The sequence below is a fragment of the Cordyceps fumosorosea genome (genome assembly GCF_001636725.1).
Source record: "Cordyceps fumosorosea ARSEF 2679 chromosome Unknown scaffold_28, whole genome shotgun sequence".
In the NCBI taxonomy this organism is placed as follows: domain Eukaryota; kingdom Fungi; phylum Ascomycota; class Sordariomycetes; order Hypocreales; family Cordycipitaceae; genus Cordyceps; species Cordyceps fumosorosea.
The window spans coordinates 140,104-154,925 of NW_017387328.1; the positions used below are offsets into that span (position 1 = coordinate 140,104).

General features: G+C 58.8%; 7 protein-coding genes across 7 annotated transcripts in view; 3 read left to right on the forward strand and 4 right to left on the reverse strand.

The window, feature by feature from the left end:
* ISF_08257 (Proteinase inhibitor I78) overlaps positions 1 to 215 on the forward strand; it is a gene marked incomplete at both ends in the record, with an annotated part of 465 nt that extends 250 nt beyond the window's left edge. Inside the window, one exon of the mRNA XM_018851860.1 lies at positions 78 to 215. Within this exon, the coding sequence (XP_018700942.1) occupies positions 78 to 215 (138 nt within the window). The remainder of the gene's footprint in view (positions 1 to 77) is intronic.
* A 306-nt stretch (positions 216 to 521) lies between these two features.
* Positions 522 to 1,243, forward strand: ISF_08258 (hypothetical protein; the record flags this gene model as incomplete). The annotated part of the gene is made up of 2 exons (XM_018851861.1): positions 522 to 535; positions 640 to 1,243. 2 exons carry the CDS (start codon positions 522 to 524, stop codon positions 1,241 to 1,243), a joined length of 618 nt encoding a protein of 205 aa, XP_018700943.1.
* A 395-nt stretch (positions 1,244 to 1,638) lies between these two features.
* Positions 1,639 to 3,263, reverse strand: ISF_08259 (hypothetical protein; the record flags this gene model as incomplete). The annotated part of the gene is made up of 3 exons (XM_018851862.1): positions 1,639 to 2,404; positions 2,470 to 2,525; positions 2,589 to 3,263. The coding sequence occupies 3 exons, from the start codon at positions 3,261 to 3,263 to the stop codon at positions 1,639 to 1,641; spliced, it is 1,497 nt and encodes a 498-aa protein (XP_018700944.1).
* A 429-nt stretch (positions 3,264 to 3,692) lies between these two features.
* Positions 3,693 to 5,063, reverse strand: ISF_08260 (kinesin family protein; the record flags this gene model as incomplete). Its single annotated transcript, XM_018851863.1, has 1 exon — positions 3,693 to 5,063. The coding sequence occupies one exon, from the start codon at positions 5,061 to 5,063 to the stop codon at positions 3,693 to 3,695; it is 1,371 nt and encodes a 456-aa protein (XP_018700945.1).
* Positions 5,064 to 5,748: 685 nt separating this feature from the next.
* Positions 5,749 to 6,240, reverse strand: ISF_08261 (acetyltransferase gnat family protein; the record flags this gene model as incomplete). Its single annotated transcript, XM_018851864.1, has 1 exon — positions 5,749 to 6,240. The coding sequence occupies one exon, from the start codon at positions 6,238 to 6,240 to the stop codon at positions 5,749 to 5,751; it is 492 nt and encodes a 163-aa protein (XP_018700946.1).
* A 3,018-nt stretch (positions 6,241 to 9,258) lies between these two features.
* ISF_08262 (Major facilitator superfamily domain, general substrate transporter) lies at positions 9,259 to 11,179 on the reverse strand (the record flags this gene model as incomplete). The annotated part of the gene is made up of 2 exons (XM_018851865.1): positions 9,259 to 10,769; positions 10,831 to 11,179. The coding sequence occupies 2 exons, from the start codon at positions 11,177 to 11,179 to the stop codon at positions 9,259 to 9,261; spliced, it is 1,860 nt and encodes a 619-aa protein (XP_018700947.1).
* A 1,678-nt stretch (positions 11,180 to 12,857) lies between these two features.
* ISF_08263 (C6 zinc finger domain protein) lies at positions 12,858 to 14,587 on the forward strand (the record flags this gene model as incomplete). Its single annotated transcript, XM_018851866.1, has 2 exons — positions 12,858 to 12,917; positions 12,980 to 14,587. The coding sequence occupies 2 exons, from the start codon at positions 12,858 to 12,860 to the stop codon at positions 14,585 to 14,587; spliced, it is 1,668 nt and encodes a 555-aa protein (XP_018700948.1).
* Positions 14,588 to 14,822: the final 235 nt, after the last annotated feature.

Below are 14,822 nucleotides of genomic sequence, written 5' to 3' on the forward strand. Positions count from 1 at the left end.
ATTGATGTTTTTTTTTTTTTTTTTTTTTTTGATGATGCGTGCCGACGTGGACGCTTTACTAACGCTGGCCGGCGCAGAACTTTTGCAAGCGCGACCTTCCCGAGTTCACGCGCATCATCAAGCCCGGCTCGGTCATCACCAAGGACTTGAGGGAAGATCGTCTCAATGTTCACGTTGAAGAGGATGGCGTTGTCACGCACGTCTACCACGGATAGATCGCCGGGGTCGCCTAGTGTCGCGTGGGCAGCTCGGCGGCCGAATGCGTAACAGCGACGGTTACCGCTGCGACGAGTACCATCTCAGAAAGAAATGCAAAGAAAATCCAATAAATACAGAATATTATTCAATAAGTGTCTTTTGATTTTTCAAATTTATTCGAAATTTGCTTTTCATCGTAATCGTCGCCGTCATTCTGCCGTGATGCGACCCCGCGGCGGGGCATTGGACTTTTCGTGCCCCTCCAAAAGTTAACCCCGCCATCCCAGCTTCCTCCATACACAACATCACAACAAGCCGCCACCATGTTTAAGAAAGAGTACGTCTTCTCTTACTACCGTCTCAACCTTGCCCAGAACCTCAAGCTATTCACCCCCGCCAACTCCCATCTTCCTGTGCTAACCTCTCTCCCCCCCCACGCAGTCTCCAAGCCGCGCCGAAGCAAAAGCTCAAGTCGTCCGTGCAGCGCTCGCTGCGCCAGTCGCTGCTGACCACGTACCCGCTCCTGACGCCCTACATCGACGAGGTGATGCCCAAGAAGGCGTCTCTGTCCTCCGTCAAGCTGCCCGACCGCAACACGTTGTACGTCGTCGGCGACGCTGCCACGCCCGTCTTCTACCAGCAGGACTCGGGCGACATCCTGCCGCACCTGCGGCTCCTGCACCGCTTCCCGCGCGCGTTCCCCTCGGTGCGCGTGGACCGCGGCGCCGTGCGCTTCGTGCTCTCCGGCGCGACGCTGATGGCGCCGGGGCTGACGTCGGCCGGGGGCAGGCTGCCGGCGGATGGCAGCCCGGCGACGCTGGAGGAGGGCAGGGAGATGGAGCAGGGCGTGGATGGGGAGGGGAGGTGGAGCAGGGAGCTGGCGAAGGGCGAGCCGGTGGTGATCATGGCAGAGGGAAAGGAGGAGGCGTGCGCGGTGGGACTCCTGGTGGCGGGCACGGCGGAGGTCAAGGAAAAGGGTAAGGGGCCCGTGGTCGAGGAGGCTCACTACCTGGGCGACGGCCTGTGGAACTTGGTCTTGGATTGAAGGAGTACGCTTGGGGTTGTTGGGTGATGAGGGTCATTGTATATACTTGTGGCGTGAGACGGTGTTGAGGAGTTGAGCATACTGCATCGGCGAGGTAAAATGAGTTGATTGGAACGGGGTAGGGAAATCAAGCTATGCGTGCGACTGAAGTGACAAAGTAGCCAGGTAACATATTGAAGCGATGAGGCTATGCAATGCATACTGAAAGCAATCTCAAGCACCTTGGAGCGTATACCAACCATTCAGCAATTAAGAGCAGGGAGCTGCGTCGAAGCGAGTTCCAGCAAACCAAGCAAGTCATCAATCGTGTCCTTCATACAGGATGCAAACATTCATATCTCATGAGCCACATGTCAACAGTTTCAAAAGCCATCTCTTAGCAAACCATCACACTTTTACTCCGTCGCCTCGGCTGCGGCCTGAGCCCCCGTCGGCATTTCCGGACGGTCTCGCGCGGACTCCTCCTGACCGCGGTAGAACATGCCGAGCAGGTCCGGCACGTCTGCCATCCAGTCAAAGTCGAGGCATCCGGCGCGACGAAAGAAGCGCAGCCACCAGTCATGGTAGTCCACCTCCCCCGGGACCACGCGCAGCCTCGCCGAGAGGTCGATCAGCGCCGCGAACTCGTCCGGGAACTCCGCCGTCAGCGCCGGCCACAGGTCGCGCGGCACCGCCAGCGCGTACAGGCAGACCATCTCGGCGGGCGGCAGGCAACGCTGCAGCTCCGGCGGGCTGCGGGTCAGCACGCGCCAGGCGCGGAAGATGTCCTCGGAGCGGTGCACGAAGTAGTTGTGGTCCATGACGCCGCGGGCGTCGGGCGCGTGCGGGTCGCGGTAGAAGACGCGGCGGGCGACGAGCCGCCGCGCGCTGGCGACGAGCTTGGCGACCTCGGCGTGCATGCCCCAGTCGAGGGCCTGGCGCGCGGCGAGCGCGAGGAGGACGAGGCTGAGGCCGCGCTCGGTGCCGTCGAAGCCGGCGGGGGAGACGAGCGCCTCGAGGATGAGCGCGAAGACGGCGGGGTCGACGACGGAGGGGGAGAGGGCCCAGCAGCCGGAGGGGGGACGCTCGAGGCTGAGGAGGAGGCGCCAGTGGGGGTATCGGAGGAGGAGGTGCACGGGGCAGAAGAAGGTGCGGTCGCCGACGGTGAAGGGCTCGAAGCGCCTGGGGAGAGAGGTGGTTAGTGAGAGGTGGAAAGGGCGCAAGATTGTGTGGAGGGGGTGGCTTACCCGCCGAGCCAGGATCCGTTGACGACGCGGGAGTCGGGTGGGTGAGGAAAGCGGTCCTGCGTGCGTGTTAGTCGAGAGGTCTGAGAGTAGTGATGAGAGGGGGGGAGGAAAGGACACACGTCACCGGGAAGCTCGTGCTCAACTTGCTCGCTCCGCGCCAGCATGGCATTGCGATGGAAGGGTGTAAAGGGGAGCTGCGGAAACGTCTCGGCCGGTGGCGCGTGCGGCTGGTAGAGCGGAGGCGCACCGGGCGTCGCCGGCGGGTTCCCGGACGGCGCGGCAGGCACGGCGAAGAGGCCGTTGAACTCGTACGGGGGCGAGTCGGTGGACGGGACGTGGCCGCTGAGGTGTGGCGCGAAGACGGTCGGCGGCGCGCGGAGGTCGTCGCTGGCGATGGGGATGCCGGCTTCTAGGTACGCGGTGGCCTGCCGTTGCTGCGAGGCGTCAGGCGCATGGGCCTGGCGCTCTGGAGAGTGAGAGCTTTGCGAGCGGGCAGCATCAAAAATCTCATCATTGGTGTTGTGGTCGTTGCTGGCGGATACGGAGGCGGCAGGCGAGCGGAAGGCTTCGTTTGCGGTGACGGCGCGGAGGCTCGTCTGGCTCGACGGTGGAGGGGAACCTGGGAGGCCGACAGGCGCAGAAAAGGACAGGGCTAGGGGAGGGGATTGAGGTTCGGTCGGCGCGGAGGAGGATGCGGGCGGCGATGTTTCTGCTTGGAGACTGGGCGCAGGCGACGGCGAAGGACGCCGGCGGGCGAGCAAACTCCGGACAGTGCGCCGGTTGAGGTACGGCATAGTAGCAGCGGCGGCGGTAAGAAGCGATGAGAGTTTGGGATATTCGCAAAGATGGTTAGAAAGAGGCAATTGAAGCGCAAAGATGGCTCGAAATGGAGAGAAGAAGCGAACATGGGACGTTTTATATCAGCGAGATGAAAGGGGCGAAGCGAGTGATCAATAGTACAGAATTCATTGTGTATTGTATTGAATGCAGAAGCGTGATTTCTGGTATTGTAGTAGCCATTGATGGAGCCGGAAAGGCGAGTTGTGAATCGGGCATTGTTCAATGCGGAAGGGAGGCTGGACGTTTGCAAAAGTGAAGCTCAAGACCGACGACCAACGCAGCAACTCCGGTTGAGAATAGACTACTCAAGGACTGGCCCGCACCACAAATAGATTTCTCACATTCCCCTCAGACATGCCATTCCCCAAAACACCACCACCTTGTTATTTGGCCGTCCCCATCAGGCTGCCATACTTGAGCGAGTTGAGCGTGGCCAGGTACTGCTCCTCCGCAGGCGACACGGTCACCACCATGGAAGCACTGCATTCACGGCGACGCACACGCACATCGTCATCTGCAAACGCCTCGCGCAGCACCATGGTCAGCGGCGACGAGCGGTACGGCACGTACGGCTGGCGCGTCGCCCAGGCCCGCATCACCTCTTTGAGGGCCAGCAAGTCCGTGTTGATCTGCCTCGCCTCCCTGCGCTCCGCCGGCGTCTGCGCCAGCCCTGCCAGGATCCGCTTGTTCTCCTGCTGGTACTCCGCGCCGGCCAGGTCCACGAAGACCATCTTGCCGCCCACGCAGGGCCGGCCGTCGCCGCCGTCGTACCGGGCGTACGCCTCGTCGACCGCGGCCTCGGCGGCGGCCACGCGCGCCTCGAACGCGGCCTTTTCGGCGCCGACCGCGTCGAGCAGCGCCTGGTCAGCAACGTAGCCTGGGACCGGCTGGTAGACGCCGTCCTCGTCCTTGAACACGCCCCGGGCCTGCTCGGCAATGGTCACGTCGGCGGCGCGCTTGCCGACGGGGACGAGCTCGGACTGGCGGTCGATGAGGGCGGCGCGGGCGGAGGTGAGCGCGGCGTTGACGACTTCCAGCTCGATGACGGCGTGCGTGCGCGAGCTCTGGTCGTGCACGGAGGAGGTGCCGACGGCGCGGCGGCTGAGAGCCTGGCGGAGCGCGGCGCGGAGGTCGTCCACGGTCGAGCAGGCGAGGCGGGAGAGGGGTTGCACGCGCACGCGGCCGTCCGGGAGCGTCTCGGTGGCGCCGCGGACGTGCACGCGGCCGTCCGGGCCCTCGCGGATGTGGCACTGCGTGCCGTCGTTGAGGAGGTCGAACGCGTCCTTGTGGCGAAGCTCGAACACGCTGAGCGCGACGGCGAGCGGTGGCTCCTCCATCCCGCCGCGGGCGTTGTTGATGGCGTCGATGTTGTGGAAGAGTTGCTCGGCGGCTGTCAGGCACAGTCCTGGGCCGGAATCGTCCTGTTCCTGGTCGTCATCCTCGTAGCCGATGACGGTATGCGTCTTGCCGCTGCCGGAGTGGCCGTAGGCGAAGAAGCTGGCGCGCGCACCAGCGGTGACGACGGCGTGCGGCACCGCGGGCTGCACGATAGCGGAGTAGGCCGAGGCATTGGAGGTCGCGCCGAAAAGGACGCCGGAGAAGGCAAAGGTGCTTTTCCACGGTTTGTCTAAATGCGTGCGTTGCACGGTGACGGCATCAAGGGTTGATAGCGGGGAGGCGACGGTTTCGTGGCCGACGCCGTCGCCGGAGGACTCGGCGCCGACAAGGGGTCGCCAGCGGACAAAAACATCCATGATGGGTAGTGTAGAAGATGTATACTGGCTTGGAGAGAAATTATTGTGTTGAGGTAGGTAGGATGGTGGTTTATATGTGTTTGTTGGTGGAGATATTAGTTCGGCAGATGATTTATTCGGCTGCCTGATCGTGGCCAGGCAACTGTGATAATCAGGCAGACATTCCAGATCCTAGTAATTGATCTGAATTCACGAGGATGCAGTGAAGCTCTTTAATTTATTTTGATTCCTCATTTTTATCGTTTCTGCCGCCCTACTGGGTGGTGGCGGAGGTAAACTTGGCAAGAGCAAGGGGTTCTTAGAAACATTGACCTTACAATCAGTCGCCTGATTAGTCCTTTAGTTCTTTTGATAACCCTGTGCATTATTTTTGGATAGTCCGAAAATTTATCTCATTCTATTTGTTGTATGTATCTTGACAGTAGCTAAACTATTACATCAGTGTCACTGTTGCATGATGTCCTGCTCAGCCTGGTCCTCTGCTGATCTCAAGACTTGACCAAGACGATGCATAGATACCATATTTCGTCTTGAGTAACCATCCCCGGTAATTTAAATGGGTCGATCTCAGTCCTTAAGTAATCTTTTTTTTTTAATTTTCCCAAAAAAACGCATTGATGGAATGAACGCATCTTGTAGCCCATCTATCTTACACATTGCCAGCTTTTCACCATGCATCGTCCACCTACACTTCAACCTCCAGAATCGTCTCCAGCCCGTCCTCCTCATCCCACTGCTCTCCCACCTCCTTGAACCCAAACGGCCGCACCACGCCCATCGACGCCTCGTTGCCCGGCCCGATCGACGCGCGCACAACCTTGACCCGCTCGTCCGCCGCCGCCACGTCGAGCATGACGCGCAGCGCCGCCCGCGCGTGGCCCCGCCGCCGACACGCCGGGTCGATCGAGTAGCCGACCTCGACCATGCCGCGCTCGTCCGGCGGCCCGTGGAAGCCTGCGCGCCCGACCACCGCACCGCCGTCTACGACCAGCCGCGTCACCCACGGCGCGGCGGCGGAGGAAGTGTACGGCGTGAGGTTGGGGATCCCGGACAGGGTCCGGGCGGAGGGCAGGTCGTTGGCGGCGAGGGCCTCGAGCGCGGCGAGGGGAATCTGGACGAGCTGGATGTGGGCTGCCTCGGGAGCGGTTGACGTCCACGGCTCCTCGGAGACTGTCATCGTATATATGCGGAGTTACTTTTGTATCTTGGAAGATACAAGTATTGATGAGAAAGAAGTATAGAAGTGTGTTTGAGAAGAAATGGCTGATCGATCTACCTCTGCCCCCGCCGCGATATGAGTGAGTCACATAGCAATCAATGGACTAGTTAGCATGGCGTCTCGCTCAGCATTTACAGCATTTGGTTAAATTTCAGAAAATAGTAATATTCCATACAAGGACATAATAAGCAACTAGTTTATAAGACCGAGTCAATGAAACAGTCAAGTCACAAAATCTCCCCCCCCACACTGCACTCCAGACCCAACTCTTCCTCATCCCTCATCCCTCATCCCTCGTCCCTCATCCATCTCCAGCTGAAGAATTGTGACTTTGAATTGCACCCTGACCAAGTCAATTGATACTAGCCTGCTAGTACCATTTTCTAGTTAGGTTAATTGGTCAACTCCTCTTCTCCCGGGTAGTCCGACGTAACTTCCATCTCTCGACTTGCGAAAGTGTTCACTCAGGGGCATCGCATGGTCAGGGTGCGTTCTTAAAACGAGCTCAGAGTGTTGCGTCTCTACCAGCCGCCTCCTTTTGAGATCAGTTTGCTCGTCGTCGCACCCTTCGTCGATTTCGAGACTACGCCGTACACCGCGCTTCTCCGAGGGCTCGTCATTGCTCGGCATTTGAAGCCCGTGCAGCGAGACCGGAATCATCTCAGTGTCGACATTTGACGCATCATTGGCGGTTGACACGGTACACCCAAGGTTGGCGGCAGGGGCGCCGGGTGTGTTTGGTGCGGGAGGAATCTCTTGCTCGCGCTTCTCCGAGGGCTCGTCGCAACACAAAATGTCGGAAAGCGATTTGCCCCCTATGTAAATCTTGGGCCCCTGGCCCTCAACCCAAGTATTGGGTGGTCCGGGGGGAGTCTTTCGCTTATGCTTCGGAAGGAGGCGCTCTGGTTTATCCGAATCATGGGATGTATCCGGATCATGGGATGCATCCGGATCATCCAATTCATCCAATTCATCCGGATCATGAGATGCATCCGGATCATCCAATGCACCTAAAGCCTTGAATACATCCAATGCAGTCAAAGCCTTGAGTGCACCCAAAGCATGGAGATCATCCAAAGCATCGAGTAAGTTCTGCATGCCGAGACCGAACCGGGTCAACCGCCCCCACCCCGGATAGTACTGCCTGAACTGCTCAAACCCAGTCGCCACGGGACGACGATTGTCGTGATTCGACCGGTCCTTCGCAATGTCTTTAGACTCCCTGTACACTTCAACTTGCTGGAGGTGGGCACGTCGAGGATAAGTCAGAGTTGCACGTTTATGATCGGATACCACCCATATATAATCGAAATTGGATACCACCCCAAGAGCCCCAATGAGGCAAGAAACCACCTCAGCATACTGAAAGTACGGAGATACTTCTTCGATGAAGAGATTTGAATCCTCGGGGTTTTCTTCAGAGGAGTCTGAATCCTCACAGTCCGTATCAGAGGAGTATGAATCCTTACCATCCGTCTCATAGTCCTCGTCATTGAGGTCGTTCTCGTCCTCTTCTTCTTCTTCTTCTTCTTCCTCCCCTCCTTCTTCCTCTTCCTGACTAGAAAAGTCTGAGCCTACTGACTCCATCTCATCGTCGTTTTCTCCCCCTTTTCCTCCTTCTCCCCCTTCCTGCTCTGATGAATCAGAAAGGTCTGAGCCAACTGACTCCACATCAGCCTCGTATTGCCCTCCCTCTCCTCCTTCCTCCTCTAATGAATTGGAAAGGTCTGAGCCCACAGACTTCATCTCAGAGTCTTTTTCTTCTCCTGCTTTTCTTCCTTCTCCTTGTTCTCCTCCTTCTTGGTCTTCTTCCGCTTCTTCACTAGCAGAGTTCGAACCCAACTCCATATCATAGTCGCATTCGTCTAGCCCTTCTTCTCCTCCTTCTATCTCTCCCTCTTCTCCCTTCACTCCCTCTTCTCCCTTCACTCCCTCTTCTCTTTCTTCATCTTCCTCCTTCTCTTTTGCTTCTTGAATAGAGAGTTTCGAAGCCGCCAAGTCCATGTCATGGTCGTCTTGCTCCCCGTGTTCTTCTATTTTGCCGTGTTGTCCTTGTTGTCCTCCTTCTTGCTCTCGTTGGTCAGAGGGGTCGGAAGCCCCCAATTCCATATCGTTTTCTTTCATGTCTGACTCACTTGGTTCTGTGGCTTTGGGTTCCGGCTCGTATATGGGATCAACTAACCATGTTAGCGCCGCGCCTGACCTTGCTGGAAGTGCTGGGAATACCGTCGCGTAGATGAAGTCTGAGAACTGTGGCAAGACGTTCAAGTACATCACATGCCATCCTCGCCATACTCGAGTCCTTCCGAAATTCATTGTCGAGTGTGGACATGGCGACGTCAGAAAACGGCAAATACCAGTCATTGAAATCCGCTTGCGCACCCGTCCACCACTTCTTCTTCTTGTCGCTGTCCGGCGCCATCGCGATGCACCTTTCTAGCAGCTCGCGACATTTCACCGAGTTTTCAAAGACTGTTAATGATAGATTCGCCATAGTGTTGTTCCAGAAGCAGACTTTAGCTTATGGAAGAGCAAGGATGGGCAAGGAGAGATCGCGTAGATGTAAATGAGAGGATGTAGAGCAAAGCGGCCCTGGAAGGCAGAAATTGAATACACACTTTGTGGCGGCTGTATAGCCGCCGACCTTTGCTACTGTTAAACAAAGATCCATGTCATTGTATTCTTCGTTTCAAGTAAAAGTGCCTGTACGTCGGACAAGGGCAAGGCGATACTTGCCTAGTGTGTAGCCGCCCGCACTTGACATGCCACAGAGGTACATAAAGGACTGTGCGAGAAAGAAGAAACAATATTCAGAGTGCCTCTTGTATGGTTTATTATTTGTGGTATCTATTTTTAATTTACAAAGAAAAGTTGGTTTCGGAATTTGCGCTTCGCCAATGAATGGAAGGTATCACGAGCGGCAAAATGCGGGTAAATGACAGTGAGCGCTTCCAGCAAAATACCCCAACCCCCAGCTTAGCAGTTATCCTCTGCAGGCTGCACCGACTTATCCAAAGTACTCTCACGAAAACGGCCCTCGCCGCGATGGCGCAGCTCCTTGTTGAGCGGTCCGCGGCGAAGGAGTCCGAGGATGTACGAACCATGGAGGATCTCGTGGTCGCCGTTTTTCAAGATCCACACGTTGCCCAAGCACAGCGCCAGCAGCACGCACGCCCACATGAAGGGGATCATGGAGATGAAGGCCCAGGTGATGCCCTCCTTGGCGTCGAGGTGGTCGACGCCGCTCTTGTTGTTGAAGACGGTGGTCATGATGGTCAGGCCGACGAGGCCGCCAAAGGGGATGGCGAAGGCGGACAGGCAGGTGATCTGCGAGGTGCGGTCCGGGAAGTAGCCGAGGTAGTGCAGCGAGGCCGGGTTCATGCGCAGCATGACGCCCTGGCCGATGAGCGCGAGCATGCCGTAGATGACGCTCGTGTTGCGCGCGTGCACGGCCCAGGCGAGCACGCTGATGCCGACGGCGGTCGTCAGCGCTCCAAAGGCCAGCGGCGGCAGCGTCTGGCGCGGCCAGACCTTGGCCGCGAAGATGGCCATGTAGACGCCGACGGCCAAGCCGGGCATGTAGTAGAGCAGGCCGATGCCGGCGTCGCTGGGGCTCTTGCCCTCGACAAAGGTGAAGTAGAGGTCCATGAAGTACATGGCGGCGAACATGGCCATGCCGCCGCCAAAACCGACGAGGAAGACGATGAGCGTGTCGCGCTGCGAGAGCAGGTCCCACGGCATCATGGCGCGCTGCCGGCCAAAGACGCGCGCCATGGCCCGGCCGTGCGCCATGGAGCGCTCAAAGACGAGCCAGGCGACGGTGAGCGCGACGCCGAGCACGAGCGGCGCGACCACGGCGGCGGAGCCCCACGGGTAGGTGCTGCCGCCCCAGGTAAAGGCCAGCAGCAGCAGGCCCATGCCGAGGAGGAAGAGCAGCTGGCCGACGGCGTCGACGGTGGAGATGCGCGCGAGGAAGCGGTGCCCGCGGGAGCCGCCCTCCGCGTTGCTGCCGGCGAGCTCCGGCAGCGGCTGCGGGCCGATGAGCTCCTTGCGGAGGAGCGCGGCGACGAGCACGACGGAGACGACGCCGATGGGCAGGTTGATGGCGAAGCACCAGCGCCACGAGGCCTGGGTGAGGTAGCCGCCGATGAGCGGGCCGAGGCCGAAGCTGACGCCGTTGATGAGCACGAATATGGTCCAGTTGGTGGCGTACTCGGAGAGCGAGACGCGGTCGGCGAGGATGGTGCGCACGGAGATGTTGACGCCGGAGCAGCCGACGCCCTGGATGGCGCGGCCGACGAGGAGCGCCGCGAAGGAGGAGGTCGGCGCGGCGGTGCAGATGGCGGAGCCGATGAGCATGGTCAGGATGGAGGCCTGCACGGTGACGTGCCGGCCGAAGACGTCGGTCATCTGCGCCCAGAAGAAGAGGAAGGCGGCCGAGGTGAGGTTGAAGGCGGAGATGATCCAGTTGAGCTGCTTGACTTGGTCTGGGGAATTGTTAGTGAGGCTGTGTGCGGTAGGTATGGGAAGGGAGAGTGAGGAACGTACGGAACTCGGTGGCGATATCAGACAGCGCGGAGGCAATGATGGTGGTGTCGAGGGCTTGTAGTGCAAAGGGACCAAAGAGGCCCGCGATGAGCTTCCAGCGGTAGATGGTGCGACGCTTCTTGTCGGCGGCTTCCTCGGGGGAGAGCTGCTTCTTGATCTTGGACTTTTTGAAAGTATCATTGGTGGTTGGTTGCTGATCGCTGGCGCCGGGCTGTTGGTCGTTGGTGACCGGCTGTTGTTGGTCGGGTGTGGTGGTTTTCTGGGTGCTTGTGTTGGTGTCTTGAGCCGTCTCTTGGGCGAGGGGCTTTTGGCGACGGTGCTCCTTGATCTTTTTGTACGCGTAATACATGATGAACTTATGAATGGATGAGCAATGGTGTCGAGGACAACAGCAGGGAGATGGAGGCGGAGGTGAGGAAGCTATATAGAAGCTCGACCTCGAATCAAAGTCCCGAAGCGGCTTACGGCCGGTGGATCGGGCGACGATGGGTGACACGCGCGGTCAGGCGTAAACTTGGTCCGACAGCCTGCAAAAGTTCAGGGACCTCGGGGAAAGTAGCCGAAGAGGGCAAGATGCACATGAAAAGCTGTGATAGGGCTGAGGGGACAACGCGTAACTCGCAACGTTGATTGGTGATGATACAGGGAGGAGTAGTTGCGTGGTCGCAGGAGCTGCGCCTCTGTTGCGTGAGACCTTTCAAAAGGAGTCATCCTTCGAGAAACTTGGTGCAACGTCTATTTCATCGTCTTTTTAGTATTCTTGTTCAGCTCTCAATCTTATTCCCAGCTTTCCGTTCGCATTCTTCGTACTCGACAGCCCTGGAGTTTGCATGGCACACCGGCCGGAAGCCAGGTGCCGGCGCCTGCTGCTCAGCTGGATGACGCTAAACCGTAAAGGGATACTTCTGGCGAGGTGACTGCTGGTTTAGTGAAGCTTCAGGGCTTGCCGGCGGGTCCTGGCGGGATTTAGCGGGTTTTATAGCGGCTCCACGGTGGATGTAGTGGCGCAGCCTTGGGGAAGTTACGGGCAGCTACCCTGAAAAGGACATGGCATGCATTGCTGGTGTTGCTATGCTTTGGGCTGACTGTGCAGAGAAATCTCGTGATAATTGGGAATAATATGTGACGCAAAGCCCAGTGTAGTGGAACTTTGGCCTATTTTTGAAATCATGAAAAATTCCTATGCGTTGGTGGACCAAATGGTAACTATGTACACACTTCAAAGCGATCTTGCAACACGACCAGCATTAAAGACACCAATTCCGCGTCGAAACCTCAGAAATAAATGTAAAAAATGCTTCGTTATAGCACTCTGTAAGTCAAGGAATATTTTTGTAAAATTTGCCCCTTCAGGCTCTTCTACAGCCACCACCAGAGCCCAAGGATTCACATATACACTCGGCAAGGCCCGAGTCTTGGCGATGGCAACATGCTTGTACCCTTCAGCTTTTATCCTCCATCACTCTTTGACAGGTGGCACAACAGACCTGTCTGACCTGACTGGGTACTACTTGACAGCTTCACTCTGCTTGTGCAGTATGCAGAATAAAAAAATTACGAGATAAATACTTTCACAGTCTCCAGAAATTACCATGATTCTCAAATTTGTAGCCCTCATTCTGTGTGTGGCGTGTATCACACAAACGCAGCCCATCAAACATCTCTCGAAATATTCCCTCCTACAAGCCTGCGCCATGCATTACGCAATTCAACCAAGCAATCCGAGTCCGATGCGAAACTAGACGACATAAACCCTAATCATCATCGTCATCATCATTCATCCATCCACATTGATCCTCCATCCATCTTCCACCCTCCCATCAGCCCTGCGATGCGCCCTGTGGAGTCGCGATGCCGCCCGCTGACGTTGCCACTCAGCCTCATCACCACGGCCTTTCCGACCTCGCGCAAACATTCCTCATCCATCCACGCCATCAGCTAAAAGAATCGCGATGCCCACCCGCCGAGCGGAACCACCGCGAATAACCCCTCCAATCGTCCGCTGAAGCCCCGCGCCGTCGTTCGTCATGGTCGGCGTCCCTGGCCGCTCAAAGGCCTGCAACACCTGCCTCAAGCGCAAGATTAGGGTAATGAGCTTCCCCGAGATCCGCCAAGCGCCGTTCTTCGCATCCGACTCACATCATCGCAGTGCGACCTCGCCAAGCCGTACTGCGGCAACTGCTCCAAGTCGAAACGCGTATGCGGGGGGTACGCCCGCAAGACGGCCTACGTCTTCTCCGACAACGTCGTCCTGCCCGCAAACGCCGCCCACGACACCGACGGCACCCTGACCTACCAGGGCCGATGGAAGGGCAGAACCACAAAGAAATCAACCAAACCATCACCGCCACGCACAGCAGACCACAATCTACTCATTGCAGAAGTCCGCCCGCGTCTACAATGGCTCACCGATGACACCTCCTCCGACACCTCCTCCCCCGGCACGACCACCCCGCCACCGCCGCTGGCCGTTCCCAACTTCCTCGACGTCCAGCGCATCCCCATGATGCCGTCGCTGTGGCAGCAGCTGCACCACGTCTTCCTACACGCCTACATGCCACGCGAGGGCCTCGGCGCCGCCGAGAACGCCGGCGTCGTGACCGGCAACTGGCTGCTGCAGCTGCGCGGGCGGCCCTCCTCGCTGCCCGCCCTGCAGACCGCCGTCGCCGCGCTCGCCACCGCGCAGCTCGGCCGCGATCACGCTGACGCCGCCCTCCGCGCCCAGAGCGCCCACCTCTACCTCCGCAGCCTCGAGCACCTGCGCGCCGCCATCGCCGCGCCCGTCACCCGCCTGAGCGACGACGCGCTGGCCGCCTGCCTGGCCCTCGGCGTCTACGAGCTGACGGAGAAGCCCATCACCTCCTCCTCCTCCAGAAGACGCCCACGGGAGGAGGAGGGCGGGGGCGCCGCGTACGCCAAGCACGTGGCCGGCGCAATGATGCTGCTCGAGCTCCGCGGGCCGGACGCGCACGACACCCCGCTCGCGCACAGCCTGTTCCTCGGCCTCCGCCGGCACAGCGTCATCACCACGCTCATCCGGCGCGCCGACAGCTTCCTCTCCGACGACGCATGGCGCGCGCGGCCCTGGCGCGTCTACCCGAAGAACATCCTCGACCGGTGCCTCGACTGCGTGCTGGACCTGCCGCCGCTGCAGCGCCTCGCCGACGACATGCCACGCGGCGGCGGCGGCGGCGGGGTGGCAGACGAACTCGTGGAAAAGTGCACCGCGGTGTTGGCGAGGCTGGAGGAGTGGCACGGCGCGTTTGAGGCGCAGTTGGTCGGCCCGCCGTACTGGTCGCGCTTCAGCACGCTGGGCGACGACGGTGGCGAGACGCCGTTCCCGGTGTCGTTTGCGTTCCCGACGTTTGGCACGGCGTACCTGCTGATGACGTACTGGTCGGGCGTCATGGTCAGCCACTGGCTGCTGTTCGTCGCCTACCGCAGCCTCGCCGATGATGAGGATGATGCGCGGCTACGCGCACGACGGCAGGAGCACAGGGAGGCCTGGGTCGCCATGGCGCGGAACCTGTGCCAGATGACCGAGTACCTGCTCGGCGACGGCATGGGCAAGGTGAGCCTCACGGTTGCACTGGCGGTGCTGGAGGGCGCCATGGCTATGTTCCGCGACGGCACGCCAGACTGGGAGAGGGAGAAGGCCTGGGTTGCGGAGATGATTGACCGGACGGTTGGGAAGCTCGGTGAAGGCGAGCATTGTGGTGGCGGGGTGGTGGCCGCAGGCGGCGTGCTCGCAATATAGTAGGATCATGTTAATGAAAAGACTTCAAAATCAACGCTGGTTTAAGCTAGGCATTATTGCCTTGGTATCTAATGATAGCTAGTACGCTTCGCTCGTCCTAAATGCTGTTTACCCGAGTGGCAGAAATATTCAGAAAAGCAAGTCTGTGGGAGGCGGCAACATCCTGTGGCAGCAGCCATCCTATGCTGCCAGTTCTGTGTGTATCGCCCCTCTATCTTCCTCTCCATCTTCTTTT